General features: G+C 32.4%; 1 protein-coding gene across 1 annotated transcript; it reads left to right on the forward strand.

The window, feature by feature from the left end:
* The first annotated feature begins 8,033 nt into the window (after positions 1-8,033).
* LOC127125847 (40S ribosomal protein S23-2) lies at positions 8,034-9,321 on the forward strand. Its single transcript, XM_051054687.1, has 4 exons — positions 8,034-8,180; positions 8,544-8,699; positions 8,801-8,927; positions 9,028-9,321. The coding sequence occupies exons 1-4, from the start codon at positions 8,176-8,178 to the stop codon at positions 9,166-9,168; spliced, it is 429 nt and encodes a 142-aa protein (XP_050910644.1). The 5' UTR covers positions 8,034-8,175; the 3' UTR covers positions 9,169-9,321.
* Positions 9,322-18,244: the final 8,923 nt, after the last annotated feature.

Raw genomic sequence — 18,244 nt, forward strand, 5'->3', positions numbered from 1 at the left:
TATTTAATTTTTGGCTTTACGGTAAAAACTTGTTTTGTTTATTTTTAAGGATATTAATTTATATAAAAGCTTAATATTTTCTTGTTTCCTTGACACTGATGATTTTCAAGAAACCATTATTTTTTATTAATTAAAAGAATTAATTATGCTTAGAAACCAAAGTAGGAATTGAATTGGTATTAAGCTGGCAATGATCGTTTGGCTACCCAAAGCAATATATGGAAAGCCTCGTGCTGCATTTATGCCACGCGTTTTCTTTAGGGAAGACCAATGGAAGATCCCATTTTCCCAAACGTTGAAGCTGGTGCTTTCCATTTATTTAAGTTTCCTTTTCTTTCTGCTTTGCTTTAATTGTGAATTTGACAAAGTTTGGTTTAACCCAACACGTGATGGAGGCGGTGGCCTCATCATTGCCTTGTTTTTTTATATATAAAGAAATTTATTTAGCATCTCTATTAGGTCCAATTTTAGATTATCCTATTTATTATATTTTTATTTCTCATTAATCTCCCAAGCAAACTTTAGTATACCCCCTGTTGTATTGTTTCTTTTTAATTAAAATTTATTCTACTCCAATTTATTAATTGATAGTTAGTTAATTGAGTAATTTAAATTAATCAAATTAATGTTTTTTTTACAAATAGTTAAAGTTGGTATCTTAATAAATCGATTTGTTTTAATCCAAAATGTCGATTCGATGCCGAATTTGTTAAAGAATGATTAACTCGCAATCATAATTTAAATCATTTTTAAAGTTAACGTATTTTAAAAATTCTAATTCTAAACTTGGGACGAAAAGGAACATAAGAAGCGTCCGCTTCATTACCTCTCGAGAATTCGAATGATTGGCGTACGCCATATTGCTCGAGTTCTTTTCACCCAATTAAAACTTTAACCAAATACCAATTCAAATTACTTTTCCCAAATCAAATATAATTTTTAAAAAAAGACTCAATCTCTTTTAATGAAATATTAGATGGAAAAGAGGGTAGGAGGCGCTCGCCTCACTATCTTTCGATTATTCGAATAATTAGCGTACGCCATATTGATCGAATTCTCGTCGTCTAATTAAAACTTCAACCACAATATTCAAATTATTTCTTTCTAATTAATATAATTTCTAAAGTATTCTAAATTCTAAATTTCAGATAATGAGAGGATGGGAGGCGTTCGCCTCACCATCTTTCGATTATTCGAGTAATTGGCGTACGCCACATTGCTCAAGTTTTCGTCATCAAATTAAAACCGCAATCGAATAAATTCAAATTACCTTTTAGATTAAACACGATTTTACAAAATAAACTTTACAAATTAAACTTCAAGTGAAGAGAATGGGAGGCGTTCGCCTCACCATTCCTTGATTATTTGAATAATTGGCGTACGCCACATTGCTCAAATCATCGACTTTTCAAAACCTACAAAATTCAAACTATTTTCGCAACTCAAATACAACGTCTAAAAACATATCTTTTATAAATTAAAATTCGGATGATAAAAGATGGGGGGCGTTCGCCTCGCCATCTCTCGATTATTTGAATAATTGGCGCTCGTCATATTGCTCAAGTTATCGAGTTCCGTTTAATACATTTTAACTAAACTTGGATAAAGGAATAAGTGGCGCACGCCTCATTATTCTTTGAATAAGCAAGTAGGAGGCGTACGCCTCACTACCGTGCATATTCAATATCTGCAAACAAACTTTCAAAATAATCCGAACGAAAAAGGGAGTAGAAGGCGGTCGCCTTATTATTCCTCGAAAGAATTGGACGATTGGTGTGCACCACATTGCTCAATCTTTCGCCGTTCTTCAAAAACATCTCAAAACACGTTAAACTCAACTTCTCGCCCCCGCGCGATCGAAACCAAAAACATCAAACACATCAATTAAACTCGTCACCCAGTGTGACCAAAACTCTTTTTTAAAAAGAATATTGTTTAATCCTTTCTAACGCACATAACAAACCAACGCTTAAGCCTCCGCCGAGAGTAGACAAGCCAGCGTTTAGCTTTTAGGACGCGATCTACACAGCCGTTCATTAAAAGACACCAACAAAACCGTAGTTCCCCGAACTACGAATGCTCTGATTTCCTTATTGCACCATAAGGATACATAGGCACGAGATTGCGAGATCTTGGCGAGCACACTAATAAAAAACTCCCCTTTCTCCTTCTGAGGTCTTCATCCATCTCTATTATCAACTCTAATTACTCGAAGAAAGCAAATAACATTTAACTAACATTCAAATAGCAAATTAGACTAAAAGGTTCCCGTTGAGTACAACGGACGTGAGGGGTGCTAATACCTTCCCCTTGCGTAATCGACTCCCGAACCCTAATATGGTTGCGACGACCATTATTCCAGTTTTTAAAAGGTTTTATCGATATTTTCCTATTCCTTCATTGGGATAAATAAAGTTCGGTGGCGACTCTGTTCGAACATAATTTTTTCCGCGACCATCACGAGGAATCGTATTTTTCGAGATGCGACACAGAGCAGAAATGAAGAAGTGAACTTAATGGCTTATGAGGATCAAAACTTTAAAAGTAAGTAGAGCTGGGGGTTCTTGGATTCTGGATGCCGCAATCACATGAGTGGAACCAATGAATGGTTTGTCATTCTTGATGAGCTAGGGTTCACTTCATTTCATATTATATCCCCGACAAACCAAAACAAAAAAAAGTCCTTCAGCTCATAACATAACATGTCATTGCATCTAGGGGAAAAATTCAGGTCTTCTGCATTTAAATACCTTTTATCAAGATACCATGAGGAGTAAAATTACTCATGCCAATCCGATAAAGCTATTTAAATAAGGGCAACTGTCATACCCTAAAATTTTTCCCACCTAATTCATCTGCTTTCACTCATTTGTATCACCATTTCATTTGGTCATTGAATAATCTTTAGTGTACGAAGTCAACAACTTAATTTTTGTCTGATCAATTGAGTGGTCATATTGTGTTTTGGTCAGATCAATTGAGTGGTCAAGACATGTGAGGCCTCAACAGCATTCCATTTGCATAACTAATCTCTTATATTTCACTTTTTGAGTCCATTTAGGGTTTTTGTTTTGAATCATGAGATCAAATTCCTCGCTTTAGTGTCGTACAATCTTGTCACACGCTCCATTGGTCATGGTTCATTCATTAAGGTTTGAAGAAATTCAACCTTTGACTTGATAGTTTGGATCTTTAGACATTATCATTTCATTCATGGCATCGTGATCATGAGCATAATTGAGGTTTTTAATTTAGTATGTTCATTCACATTAATGTTTTGCTTGACTAAACTCTATGCCTTTCGGTTATTAGCATGATTATTATGAGAGGAATGAGAACATTCTTTTATAAACTAAGTATTGATATTTACTTGATTTAAAATTTTGTTTTTCATTCTTTTGCATTGCTTTGTTTTATGGATCCAACATTCGTTTACAAATTGAAAGGATGTCAAATATGACAAATTGCAATGAAATGTCACCGATACACAATTTTCTTCTACATCACATAAACACTAAAAAAACCTTAAAAAAATCTATGTTTTTTGTTGTTGTTTTTTTATTCTTGGTCCCCTTTGCTTTATTTTTCATTCAACTTTCACAACCCCTAAGCTACTCTTCATTAGGCTCTTTCTTCATCTCCAAACAACCGTGAAAAATCATGTTCATCACTTTGGAAACCTATCACAAAAAAGAGAAAATTAATCACCATGATGTCCATGACAATCCATATTAACACATAACCATTTCAAATCCATATCAAATCACCCCAAATTTCAGAAATTAAAAAAAAAAGAGGGAAGGCAAACTTTGTTACTCAGTAAATTCAAATTTTTACTTAAATTTTACGGTAGACAAAATAACATAGTTAACTTCAACTTTCACCAAAATAGACATGTTTTTTCTACAAAAAGATAAAACACCTCTGCTCCTTTCCCCTTTTTCCATCCCACATCCATCACCATAATAAAACAAGCTCAATACTTAGTAAATTACAACAATACAAAGTTTCACAAAAATGACAAAAGCACATTTGACCAATTTGATTCTCCAACACTTTTCCCTTTCCATCAACAAACAACAACACCAAACCCTAAAATCCTAACATAAATACACACACTTGATTCAGAGTTTAAAGACAAAAAAGGGAGCCACAACTTTTGAAAATCCACATTTGAAAAGTCAGTAACAGAACATTAAAAGGAGGAGAAGGATCAATCATTCACATACATATCAAAAAACATAAAAAAACAGAGAAACCATAAAAATCAATTCACTAACACATATAAAATACCTAGCCTATAGAGGAGCAACACAACACAAGCAACATACCTGAATTGCATGCCACCAGAGAAGGAAAACTCGTCGGACTAGCTCCGACCATGTAAACTTTTTCTCGATTTTCTTATTACCGACTTGTTCTTCATGATGCAATGAACAAAACCCCTATGTTATTTTCTTAAAACCATGTATGAATGACATTTAATTTGAGTTTTTAAGATTAGGGTTCATAAACTAATTTTGAAATTAAATAATTTTGATTTGGAGTTCAGAAATTTAGAGACCGAATTCGTAATAAGGGAGAAGAGATGATCATAGTGGTATCTTCTTTTCTCATTTCCAACCACCCTCACCGGAACCCGTGACTGAGGGAGAGTTGTTTTTTTCATGTCAGTAAGAGTAAGAGAGAAAAACTGAGATGGAGAAGAAAAAAAATAAGAGACGCGGTGTATAATGTTGTTCTCTGTTTCCACTCCATCTAAGGGGGTGTTTGTTTCATGGATATAAATGTTATTCTCGGAAATATGACATTGAAACTCAGATATTCTCTTGTTTCGTGGATACTTTTTATTCTTAGGAATATGTTTGTTCATAAATTTATTCATTTTTATTCCCATATTAAAGGATGTGAATCCTACATTCCTATGGGAATTTAAATGACCAACCATAACTTCTCACTCTCATGTTATTTTAACATAATTATTTTTTAATTTTTAATTTTTAATATTTAATTAAAATAAAAGTTAAAAATATTTCTAAAAGCTTTATTGATTTGCCATTGATGAAAATAAAATTCCTACAATAATATTTTTAGGAATGATATTTCTAGGATTATAATTTTAATCCATTAAACAAATGCATCCTAAATTTTTTTATTTAATTTTTTTAAATTCTAAATGTCATATGCCGCCTTTTAATTGGGTGATGTTTATTTATTTTTTTAAAAAGCAAAAGAAAGAACAAAGTATGGTTATGCTTCTCCAAGTTTCCTTGTTTTTTTTAATTTCTTTTTTTTAAAGTTTATTAATTTAATTTAGTTTTAGTTAATATTAATAAGTAGAATTAAAGTTTTAATGAATTGAGCTTTTGGGTTAGCTATGTTGTTATTTTCTCCCTCATTTTCAAATTACACTCCTCATTTATTTTTATTTTCATTTTATTTTTAATATTTAATTAATCTTTTATTATTTTAGTTAGTCAATTGAATTAATTTTTAATCGATTATTCTTGATAATTAAATCTAATTAGTTTAATTAATTAATTAAATTAATTTTAATCGATTAATTTTGCTAATTAAAAAATCTTTTCTTTCTATTAATTCAAATTGACTTAATTAAACAACTTGACCTTATAAAATTAATTCTTTCAAGATAAATAAGATCGATCCAACGTCGAACAACTTTCTCAAATCAAACAATTTTTCACATTCGATTCATAAATTTAAATCTTTTTCGAATTAAGCATACCATTAATATATTTTCTTAATCAAATACGAGAAGAAGACCGTTGGAATCTAGCATTCCGGTGAAACCCTCAAATGATTTATCCCGAGGCACACATTTTGGGTTAGTCATTCATTCTTTCGCTCTCAAAATACTTAATAAACTTGAACTAAAAGGACCGTTGGGGTCTAGCATTCCAATGTAACCTTTGAACAATTAATTTCAAGGCATGCGTCTTGTTCTTATCAAGCGTTTGTCGTCCATTAAATAATTTTCTTAAATACCTTGAATGAAAAATGACTATTGGAATCTAGTATTCCGGTGGAATCCCGAATGTTTGATCTGAGGCTTATGTCCCGTTCTCATCAAACACTCGTCATTCACTTAAAAACCATTCAACCAATCAAACTCTTTTTCTCGCCGTCGTGCGATATTCAAAAACCTTTTTTTAAACGAAAGATATTTTGTCTCGAGATGATGTTAATCAATGCTTCATCCACAACCGTTGAGTTGAGATAAGTAATGTTTTCCCGTGAATGTTGATATGCAGAAATCCATTCAATGTGATGCAAACGTCCGCTCCTCACATGTTTTGGGTAAAACAATGTTTTTCGTCGATTGATACAAGATAACTTTCGCTAAAATCGACCAATAAACAAAACATTTTTTAACCTAAAACTACATATGCCTTGAGTTCTTTATTTCACCTGGAGATACGTAGGAGCAAGACCCGCAATCTCGTCAGACACATTAATAAAAATACTTTTTGCGACCCCTTTCTTTTTCTCTTTTGACTTTTAATAATTCGAAGAAAATAAATAACATAAGCTAGCATTCAAATTGCAAGTTTAACTAAAAGGTTCCCGTTCATTACAATAGACGTGAGAGATGCTAATACATTCTCCTTGCGTAATCGACTCCCGAATCCAAATATGGTTGCGACGATCTTCATTGGAATAAATAAAGTTCGGTGGCGACTCTGTTCGAACAGTTTTCCGCGAGAGTGCGATGCGCTTCGTGAATGATCGTATTTTTTGAGGTACGACAATGAGGTTTATACTTTGGCATCACAGATAACACACATAACTTGTGGGAGACATGTATATATTTTATTATTTTGGTATTATTTTTATATTAGTGACATTTTAACTTAACGCTTTGTTAGATAACCATTTAACATTTCATTATTGCAAGATTAACATAATTTAACATAGAGGATTATATAACTTAACAATGCAATAATAAATAACAAAATTTAAACACTACTAGATGATTTTGGATATTTCAACATCTTGATTATATCGTAAAAAAATCTAACAATTGTTGCATCAAACTCGACAAGTCCCTTTGTTAGCCTATTGTGATATGTTCTCCACGTAACCTTCAAATCTTCATAAGTCTTCAGCTCAATGTTGTTATATTTCACCTTTCCTTTAGTATCAATGGATGGTGCACGATACTTGATCTTACCCACCTTTTTATTATCGGTGTGGGCAATAGATTATCCAATTTGGATCTCAAACATCGAGAGTAATGGTGTTCCTAATGAGCCAAAAATCAACATGAGGTTTCAAACCGTTGAAATGCACAACTGTCAAATACGAATATTGAAGCATTCTAAGATATTTTTTTAACAACATATGATCTATATTTATACAAGTTTGGATTCATTATGGATCACATAAGTGTCGGTACAACCATTAGTCGTATAAAACTATCGACAAAATCTCAATTGTGAGAATTTAAACTACAAAATATTTCATAATCATGCTAAATATACTATACATGCATGATCGTTTTAAAAACTCGGCGATTTTACACTATCATATTTTTTACCATTTAAAAAAAAATCAATAAACCATGGTAAAAACACAGTATATTTTTTCACACACCTGTATTTTTATAAAAACCGATAACAATGCATGACTGACTTTTATACTTGCCTACCAATTTTTTCATTCACTACTTATTTTTAACTATGAGATTAATTACTATATACTGTCAGTGTAAAAAGTTTTACACAATCGATTCATCACCATCACCCGTTTGCATTACTTTATAGATTTTTAAAATAAAAGTCATTAATTTATAGATTTTTAAAATAAAAGTCAAATTTATTTCAATATCCAACGGTTATGATTAAATGACAGTGTAAAACCATTTTATACTGTCAGTGTCAGTGTATTTCAATTAAATCCTTAAACTATAATTACGAAATTTTAATTATAATTGACTGAGATATTTTTGATATTATAGAAAATTGGGAATATTAAGACAAAATCTCGTTTTATGTAAACTTCAAAATAAGCCCAAGCCCAAACCAAACGTTTACTTAATTCTCATAGTTCAAACTCCGTCACGATTAGGGTTTAGATTTTATACTGCGGCTACACCATACTCTCCTCCCCAACCTCCTCCAAATCTCAAATCAGTGTTCCTAATTCTCGATCACCATGGGGTAATTCAACCTTAAATTCATTATCTTCATGCATACTTATTTCACCTTATCTTGTTACGTTCTTCAAATTATCATGTTTGATTCTAAACTCGAATTTCTGTGGTTTTTGTTAATACATTTTGGATCACAAAAACATGAAGTTGTTGATTAGGGTAATTAATTTGTGCCGCTTTTCCATAAGATGGAAAGTTTATGTGTTTTGCTTCATATAAAATCGTGTTTTAACCTCATTGTTACATTTTGTTCTTTAGTTTTGATTGAAATTTGATTGTTATCTACTTTAACATTAGTGTACAACAGTTTTTTTTTTGTTTGAGATGAATATGATAAGATAGAGATTTATTGTTATTGGTTTTCGTGCAGGAAGACAAGAGGAATGGGAGCTGCCCGCAAGCTGAGGAAACTCCGTGTTAAGCAAAGATGGGCAGACAAGCAATATAAAAAATCTCATCTTGGGAATGAATGGAAGAAGCCTTTTGCCGGTTCATCCCATGCCAAGGGAATTGTCCTTGAAAAGATGTAAAATTTATTTAACTTTATTTTGTTACCATCTAATTGGATATTTTGTTTATTTTCGAGTATTTGGGGTTAAGAATTTGTATGACACTCTTTATGTGCAGAGGTATTGAGGCTAAGCAGCCTAACTCTGCCATTAGAAAGTGTGCCAGAGTTCAACTCATCAAAAATGGGAAGAAGATAGCTGCGTTTGTGCCAAACGACGGTTGCTTAAATTACATTGAAGAAAATGTGAGTGACCATTATTTGCTGTTTTCATTGTGTTAATTCTTTGATACTTTTATTGTGTTGAAATCCTTTGATGATATTGTTTTTTTTATGATGGCTGTAGGATGAAGTTTTGATAGCTGGATTTGGACGTAAAGGTCATGCCGTTGGTGATATTCCTGGAGTTAGATTCAAGGTGGTGAAGGTTTCCGGTGTCTCTCTCCTTGCTCTTTTCAAGGAGAAGAAGGAAAAGCCTAGGTCTTAAAGTTGTGGGATAGATTTCCTCTCTTTTTTAGTTATTTCTACTACAAAAAATGAAATTAGATGAATTCTATCAACAATTTTGTATCCTTAATAGTAATCTTTTTGAATTAGAGTTATTCAAATGATAATATATTTTATATTTTCTCTCTTTTCACTTTCCTTGTACTTTTTTTTACCTGTACTTCTGTTTGAGTAATCAAATGTATAATTATGCGATTCTGTTGGGGTTGATATCAACCATTAAAATTCAAACTATTAGAGGAGGGTTAAGATGATATATTGCGGGTGAAGTTTTTCATCTATGCCATAATCATGTGTTGACATCTAATTGGTAAAATTGCCAATTAGACCGGAAGCTAAAGATAAGATAAAGGATGCGAACGATAAGTCATATTTATGAAGGTTTTAAAATGAGGCTTGGTTCAGTTCTTTATATAAGAGATAATTTATTTTATTTTTTTCATTGGATAATCAATGTATTATCCATAAACCGATTAAATATAATTTAATGGAGAATAAATCGATTTATTCTACGGAGAAGGAACAAGGTAGTAGTAAGAGTATAACAATAAGTTGTCTATGGTATAAATGAAAGGAAAAGAGCTAGTAGTAAGAGTATAATAGTGTTAGGTTTTAGAATGAGGTTAATAGTAATAGTACAACTGTACAAGTATTTTTGGTAATGTAATCTTCTTCATCATGTGCATATTCTAAATTTCATTTTCATTTTTTAAGAGATATTTTTATATTTTATTTTCTATTAAAGTTCATGAGTTCAAATTTAAACAAAAGTGAACCTATAATTTATGTAGGGTAACAAATAAAACACTATTATACTCTTACTATAAATGAAAGGAGTGGAGAAAGAACGGAGTTAGTAGTAAGAGTATAATAGTGTCAGCTTTTAGAATGAGGCTAATAGTAATTGGATTGACATTTCCAATATATTTTTTAAAATAATCAATATTTTTAAATTGAATCCCTAAATAATTAAAAAAAAAAAGGTCAAAATAATCACCCTTCTTAACTGATGCGCCAGTTAAATTGGCGCATCCAAATAAAGTTAGAGAGGAGGCACCATTAGAAAGGGCGCATGCTCTCAATGACTATGCATGTAGGCGACATGCCTCTTGGCGCATGCATGTATGGTGCCACATGCATTGACGCATACATACACTACATAGTGTATGCGCCAATGCATGTGGCGCATGCACCTTTAATTTAATTTAATTTTTAATGTTAATTTTATAATTAAATAAAAAAATACTTAAAATAAAAATTATATTTATGTTATAATAAAAATTACATGGAATTGATAAGAAATTCAATGACCCGTCCGATTGAAACGTCCACTTGTTCCACATCCAGGTGCATTAGTCTGTCTTCGAGGTCTCCCATAATTTTTCTAAGGTGTTTGAGGTCTTTGAGTGCTGACATGATCCAACGGTGATTGGTGTGAAGGTCTGGTGGAAGGTTCATCGGTATTTGATAGATGTGTCATCATTTGTTCCCAATAGCTGGAGGGTTCTCGCCAACGGCGCTTCCGTAATTAAGTCCGGTGTCCATGTTGTCGTAGTTGGGTCATTGTGGTTGGGTGAATTGTGGACGGTATGGTTGCCCGAATTGGGGCATTGAATCGGTTTGAAAACGAATCAATGGTTCCTGGGGTGTACTATAGTCAAACAATGGTTGGATGTTGTGGCGATGAGATGTTTGGGTGGTCATTGGTGGGGGATTACGATGACATGAATTGTATGAATCATCTGGGTTATAGATTGTTGTGTTGGTTGCGTATGGTTGTTGGTGGGTAGGGTTTGATTCTTTTTTGAGGTTGGGTGTGTGGCATGAATGAGTTGCGAGGTTGGGTGTTTGATTGTTGGGTGTATATGGTAGGGTGATGGTGTGAGGTTGGTCGTTGGGTTTGGGTGGGTTGACATTATTCTTGGACGGGAATTTGTTGTTGGACGTATGATGACGAAGCTAGTTGGCGTGGATCAATCAAATACATTGGCTCAGACACAAATTATGGCGTTGTAACCGATCTAAACCATGTCATATACTGTTGAGTTGGTCTAATACCCTGTATGACTAGTTCGTTTAAGATGTGTTATCGTCGATTCCTCAAATGATGACACATCTCTTTTGCAAAGTCCCTCCAGTCGGAATAATTCCATTGGGCCTCTCTATTGATGTCAGTCTCCTAAACACGTCGGAGATTTTGGAATTTGTTGTTGCATGCTGAACTGTAGTTTTACCCGATCACTTTGGTGCATCTCCATAGTAGTGAACCGGATAATTGATGTTTTTACTGTCCAAACTGCATCATCATCATGGTTAACCTGATGATTAAGACCCAAATATGGTCTCTAGATAAAGTGTACAAGAATATGACATGACTAGATGATAAATAATTTGATAATTATTTTTAAATCAAAATAGAGTTGTGTAGGAGTATTACATCGTCTGGTCCAATGTGGTCCAATAGATTGCGATAAACTACTATAACGTGTTTCAGACACCTGTTGTAGTTCATCCCTCTAACTGACCACCTAGATTAAAAACATTTGAAAAATATTATTTAGAGTTTGTAGTAATTTAAACTTACTTTGTTGCAAAGGGGAATATGAATGACTTCTCGTTTACCGGGGTGAGTGACGACATTCTTGACCAACCGCATGCTTGTAGCAAATATGCGCATGACTAAAACGTACAAGTATTTTTTTTGGAATTTTTACGCAACGCACTATGTGTGCTTACCTTATTTATGTTTCGTAACAACGATAAATACATAATATTTACCGTATTACCAGTACTTTCGGGAAATAAAAAATTATCGAATAAAATCATAATATAACACCGAACCTTATCTATTTTTCATACTCGGTAGATTCTTCGGTCAATGTTATAATCGCATAATATTGTTTGAGATATCTTAAGTTAATACCTTGACCCCTACCTTGACCAGAAGTCTCTCCCATAGCTTGGTCGTCACGCAAAGGGGCTCCCAACAATTCATTGCAAATAGAGTTATCCTGGTTAATTCTACCATTTACGACCTTACCATTGATACGTAGACCCAACAACATGTAGACGTCCTCAAGTGTGACGGTACACTCACATAAAGGAAGGTGAAATGTGTGGGTCTCAGGTCTCCATCTCTCCAACAAAGCAAGAATAAATTTGTAGTCAATTGAGTATGAGACTATGTTGAGGAGATTACTAAAACCACATCCTCGAATATATGGTTCTATCAAAGGATCGTGTGATACATATTCATGTACACGACATCGAAATTGTTTTGGATCCTAATAAAACATAAGTAAGAAATAAAGCAAGAAGAAGTAATAAACAATAAAAACATAATTAAGAAATATGTACGAAATAAGTAAGAATAAGTAATAACATACATATGTCGTGATATTGTCGATTGTTCCTCGATGTTCATCACCCATAGTCAATAGAGACATAATGTTGTTGAGGTTGAGTAATGCAGAGGTTGGGTGTTGTAAAGGTGAAGTGTTGCAGAGGTTGATTATTAGTGTTGCAGATGTTGAGTGTTGTGAGTTGCTTCCCTATTTATAGATGAGATAGTGTTGCAGCATGTGAATAACTATGCAACATGTGAAGCATGGGATAAGGCGCATGCTTTGTTTAAGACATGCATGGTCACATGCGCCAAGGCTAGTGACGCATGCATGCCTTTTTATGCATGCAAGGAAGAGACGCCTAAGGCTAGGGCGCATATGCCTTACTTTATGCGCCATTGGAAAGAGCGAATGCCTTGGATTATTAGGGCAGAGGCATCTTCTTTGCAGGCGCATGCTTGTAATGTTAGGACATAGATTCTTTGTAGGCGCATGCTTTGTATTGTCTTGTCTCTACATGAATTCTTTGCATTGTATTGTCTTGTTTTTACAGATTAATTGCGTGATCAGTACATACACCGTCTCCCCTATTTAACTGCATGCGAATAACAGATCAGTGCATTCAGCATCAGTACCCATACAGATCAGTAGAAACACTAAACTTACATTTTAAAAAAATGTCTTCCTCACCACATTACATGATCAATGCCCATACCGAAGGTGAAATATTTGAGCATCAATTATCTAGTTTTTGTTTTCGCAACACAAAAGTAACTCGATTTATAATAAATCGACGATCAAATTTTTCAGATTTGAAACAAAGAATAGAAAAGAAATTGCAGTGTAGTCAGGTGGGTCAAATCATCTATAAAAATCCGGTGTGGTTTGCAGACAACTAGGTAAGGTTTTATCAGTTGAAGATTCGAGATGATGACGATATTCATCATATGTTTGTCAGTCATGAACAATCTGGATACAACGATGTAGAGTTATATATATTACCACAACAACAACAAGTGTCTCAGTTCATTGATCAATCACAAGTATTTTGTGAAACTGATGACGACGAACATGCTGAAGTCAATGTTGTTGATGAGGAAGAAGAAAAAGTCGAGTTATTGGTTGATTCAATGGTGAACGATGAAGAAGAATAGGAGCAATTACCAACTAGTCATGTATGTTGTCCACCTTAACACATGACAAGCTTGAATTTGGGTGCCGATGAACCTTCATCAGATATATTTTACAATCCTTATGTGCAAATTCAAGGATCATTGAAAGAAGGAGATACATTTCGCACAAAAGAGGATTGTGTAAAAGTTATTAAAAAATATCACATGGATCTATCAGCTGATTACAAAGTTGATCAAACTAATGCAATGAGGTACAAGATTAATTGTCGAAATGAGCGTTGCCTTTTCTAGTAGTCAGCTTCTTACCAAAAGAGGAATGATTCTTGGGAGATTGGATCCACAAGTCCAGTTCACACATGCATGCTCACGAACCCAATGCAAGACCATCGAAAACTTAGCTCTCAGTTAATATACGATGAAATTTTGTCTGTCATTAGCGACTATCCGTCATTAAAGGTGAGTACAATAATCTCACATATTATAACACAATACAACTATACTCCATCATACATGAAGGCTTGGATAGCTAGGACAAAGACATTTGAAAAAGTGTGTGGCAATTGGGAGGAGTCTTACAAACAACTTCCAAAATACTTGGTGGCTCTTAAACAATATGCTCCAGGGACTATTGTCAAGATGGAAATTCATTAGACACGAAGCTGCCAAAGCTAACACACATGTGGTCACGGTGTTTGACCGTACTAAAGGTTGGTACAATGTTGCTGAGTCCATGGATCACAATGAAGGCATGTCGATGGGACAATACAGAGTGGAACTAGATAGAGGTTGGTGCGACTGCGGAAAGTTTCAAGCCTTTCGTATGTCCTGCTCCCATGCCATTGCAACATGTTCAAAGATTCGAAGAGATCCATCCTACTTACTATTTGACGTTTACAAAGTCATAAGCCTATCCAATGTTTACAAAATTAGTTTTTCAGTTGTTGCAAAAGAGGATTACTGGTCTGAATATCAAGGGGACTTTCTATGACACAATGAATTTATGAGAAGAAAGAAAAAGGGTCGCCCAAACAGCACTTGTATTCAAACCTAAATGGATACGGCGAATAAAATGGTTCGATTATGTAGTTCATGTTGTCAACCCGGTCACAATCGTACTAACTATCATAGTGTTGGAACAAACACAACAAACTAATTTTACATGTACCTCTTTTGCTTTATATTAAAAACAATATTTATTTCATATGATAACTATGTGAGAAAATATCATCACAAAAAAATACAACACATTCAACACACAAGCAACACATAAACAACAACACAACAAACTATAACAAATAAAATACCATTACTATAACTAAGCGATTACAACCATCAAATCAATTTTGAACATGTTATACATCATCCTGTGAACGTCTCTATCAGTCTTAATATCCACTCACTCACGCACTTCTCCATTTCGGTTGAACGTAGACTCAAGCCATTGAATTCTTCTAATCCTTTCACCATCTGTAATTTCTCCATCTAACCAACGGTTCAACGTCCGATTAAGACGTTCAAACAAATCTATATTCCAAAGTCGAATCTTTATCGTAGGTGCGACTGCTGAAAAGATTAAATCAACATTTCTCTTGTGAATGTATTCAGACATGATTTAAGAAAACAAAATTGAAGAAGATTGAAGAAACTGAAGGAAAATAGAAGGATGGTAAGAAGTTGTGTGAAATAATATGGGAGATGCGCATGGTGGTATTTATAGAAGAACGAAAGCATGCATGCGCCAATGCACTAGGTTTCACACAAACATAACACACATAACACATGCATGCGTCAATGCATGTGGCGTATGCACACATGCACACATGCATGTGGCTCATACATACATTGGGTTTGCATGCATGCGCCAAGGCTCGGGGCGTCTCCTTTAACGTTTAATTGGATGCGTCAGTTCAACTGGTGCATAAGTAGGGAAAAATGGTTATTTTGCTATTTCTTTTGAAAAACAGATTATTTAGGAATTTAAATTGAAAATATTGAAATTTTAAAAAATAATTCAACATTTCCTCATCATATAATTTTACGCAGCATATTCTAAATTTCATTTTCATTTTTTAAAGAGATTTATTTTATTTTATTTTCTATTAAAGTTCACGAATTCATATTCATACAAAAGTGAAACTATAATTTATGTAGTGTAACAAATAAAACATAATATTAATTCATATAATTTTTCAAAATTGTAGTTTTAAATTAAAATAATAATAATAATTTTACTTTAGTAATTTAAAAAACTAACAAATAATACTTAACATTATCATGCATCACACAGGATATATACCTAAACAATTTGAAATTAAACATTTTAAATTGATTAAAAATATAAAGAAACATTAGAATAAAAAAAATCACTAATGATATATTTTATAATTATTTAAATTTGTAAAAAAAATTTTTTTTATCACTCTCAACTATACAACATATATTTTTCTTTTTATTATTGTTCAAAAGAAATTTTTAACTATATTTTCAAAAGAAAGTCATAAGAAATTATTGGTTTAATACTAGTACCATTTTGCCCCAACCATATATGCAATTTCTACTTTATCCTGTAAAAAAAATTCAAATTCCAATTTGATGTTGTTTAACCATCAAAGGCAACGTGTTTTTGATTAAATAATTCATAAATTGAATATTTATTAATACATCACCTTATTATTTTTATATATTGACAACACTGATCTCTTTTTAGAATAAAGTCTAAATAATACTAACACCCACTAAATAAAATTCATTGCCTTATTATTTTTAAAATATTTATGATTTTCTATTTAAATACTATTCAATATATTTAAATATTATTAATAAACACTTGATACATTTTGAGAATGAGTGTTCAACTAAAATTTACATTCACTAAATTCATTTAGATATTATTCAAACACATTTAATAAATAATTAAAATTGACACATTAAGTCAACTCAATTAATAAATATGCAGGAATATCATAAACATGTGAATAAATTTGAATATGTGATATCACACTTATTCACCTATAAAATAATAAAGTGAATTCTATGTGATTAGATTATTTGACATAAAAAACTTAATTTGTAATATACATTCAAAATAAAATCCATATGTATACTTATTAAAACTGTATTTTTATTTATTTTTAAATTATATTCAAACAAAATTAAATTCACGTATGACTAAAAAAAATTGAAATTTTAGTTACAAAATTTCATTAAAATTTACAATGTGACTTGTGAAACTATTGTGAAGAGATTTTATGAATTTATAAAATTTTAATGAATATTTTTTATTTGCATGAAATTTACAAAATTTAAGAATGAATGTGATATTTTAATACCAATACCAAAGTTTAAAATTTATATCCACTAAAATCGTATTTAAATGTTTATTTATTTATAAATTAATATTCAAACAAAATCTCTTTATAAGATTAAAAGGTAAAGAAACGTTCAAATAAAATTTCAAAATTAATAAAAGTTACAAGGACCATTATTTTGATTTACAAATTAAAATTTTCATTAAAATTTCATACAAATTTCATAAAATTTCTCTACATTAGTTTTACAAGTAACATTGTAAATTTTAATGAAATTTTGTAAAATTTAATTAAATGTGATTTGTAAAATTATTTAATTACTTTAATAATATTCAAACATATTTAAAAAAAAAGCATTATTTTAAATCATATTTAAAAGATAAATAACGAAAAGTGTTCGCTCCAAGATTCAAGATCCCTCCCAGACACTTTTCTCTCCTCTTCAAGTTCTCTCTCCCTTCTCCTAGAGTAATGTGTTTCTCCCAATTCAATCTGGGGTTGTATTTCTCCCCATTATTAGAGTAATGTGTTTCGTCTCCATCCCGATTGACCCTTCCAGGATTGCGTTGTGGCTTTTTGGTCCGATTTCTCCTTTCTGCGTTCCTGTAGTCTCTCTTTTTGCTGTAGGTTGCTTTGTCTCTTCAAATCCTATCGTTGCTAGAGTTTGTCTAGCCACCTTACTTTTCTCTATGGAAAACCAATCTAATCACACAACAAAAAAGAAAAAGAGACCAGCTTCTACCTTTCCATATTGCATGAAAAGGTAGAAGAAAGACCCTTACTCTCTTTAGGAATCAGATAAAGTCTATTATGAATTGTTCTTGTTATGTGTTAATCTGAAAATTGATGATTGAGTGTGCTATTATTTGATTTTGGTAACCAAATTTATATGTGTGTAATTTTGTTTATGTCTATGTGATTTATGTCATTGTTGAAGTTTTAAAGGTTTGAAACATAAACATGAATTTTATGAAATTGAAGAATAAATTGTGTAAATATGTGATTTATCATATTATGATGATGATAGTATAAGTGATATAATTTTTGGAATTCCTGGGATGATTGGGAAGTCAAGAATTGGAGTTTCAAGTGAACTCCCATGGCTATTTAGTGTTTCCGCAATCTGGTGCAGGGTGACAGGTGTTACCTAGATGAATGGTTGACCGTCACGTACCTCAAGCAGGTTATGGATGTTATGACGGGGAGACCGTCATGATCTCCAAGCTTGGTTTTATAAACTGATCATCATTGGAATGACGTGTTGGGAATTT

This window comes from Lathyrus oleraceus, chromosome 3 (assembly GCF_024323335.1).
Source record: "Lathyrus oleraceus cultivar Zhongwan6 chromosome 3, CAAS_Psat_ZW6_1.0, whole genome shotgun sequence".
NCBI classification, from domain to species: domain Eukaryota; kingdom Viridiplantae; phylum Streptophyta; class Magnoliopsida; order Fabales; family Fabaceae; genus Lathyrus; species Lathyrus oleraceus.

Bases quoted from the DNA above. Each gene is read 5' to 3' on its own strand.
- LOC127125847 (XM_051054687.1), top strand. The intron at 8,700-8,800 runs GTAAAATTTATT...CTTTATGTGCAG, and splicing joins GGAATTGTCCTTGAAAAGAT to AGGTATTGAGGCTAAGCAGC. The intron at 8,928-9,027 runs GTGAGTGACCAT...TGATGGCTGTAG, and splicing joins TAAATTACATTGAAGAAAAT to GATGAAGTTTTGATAGCTGG.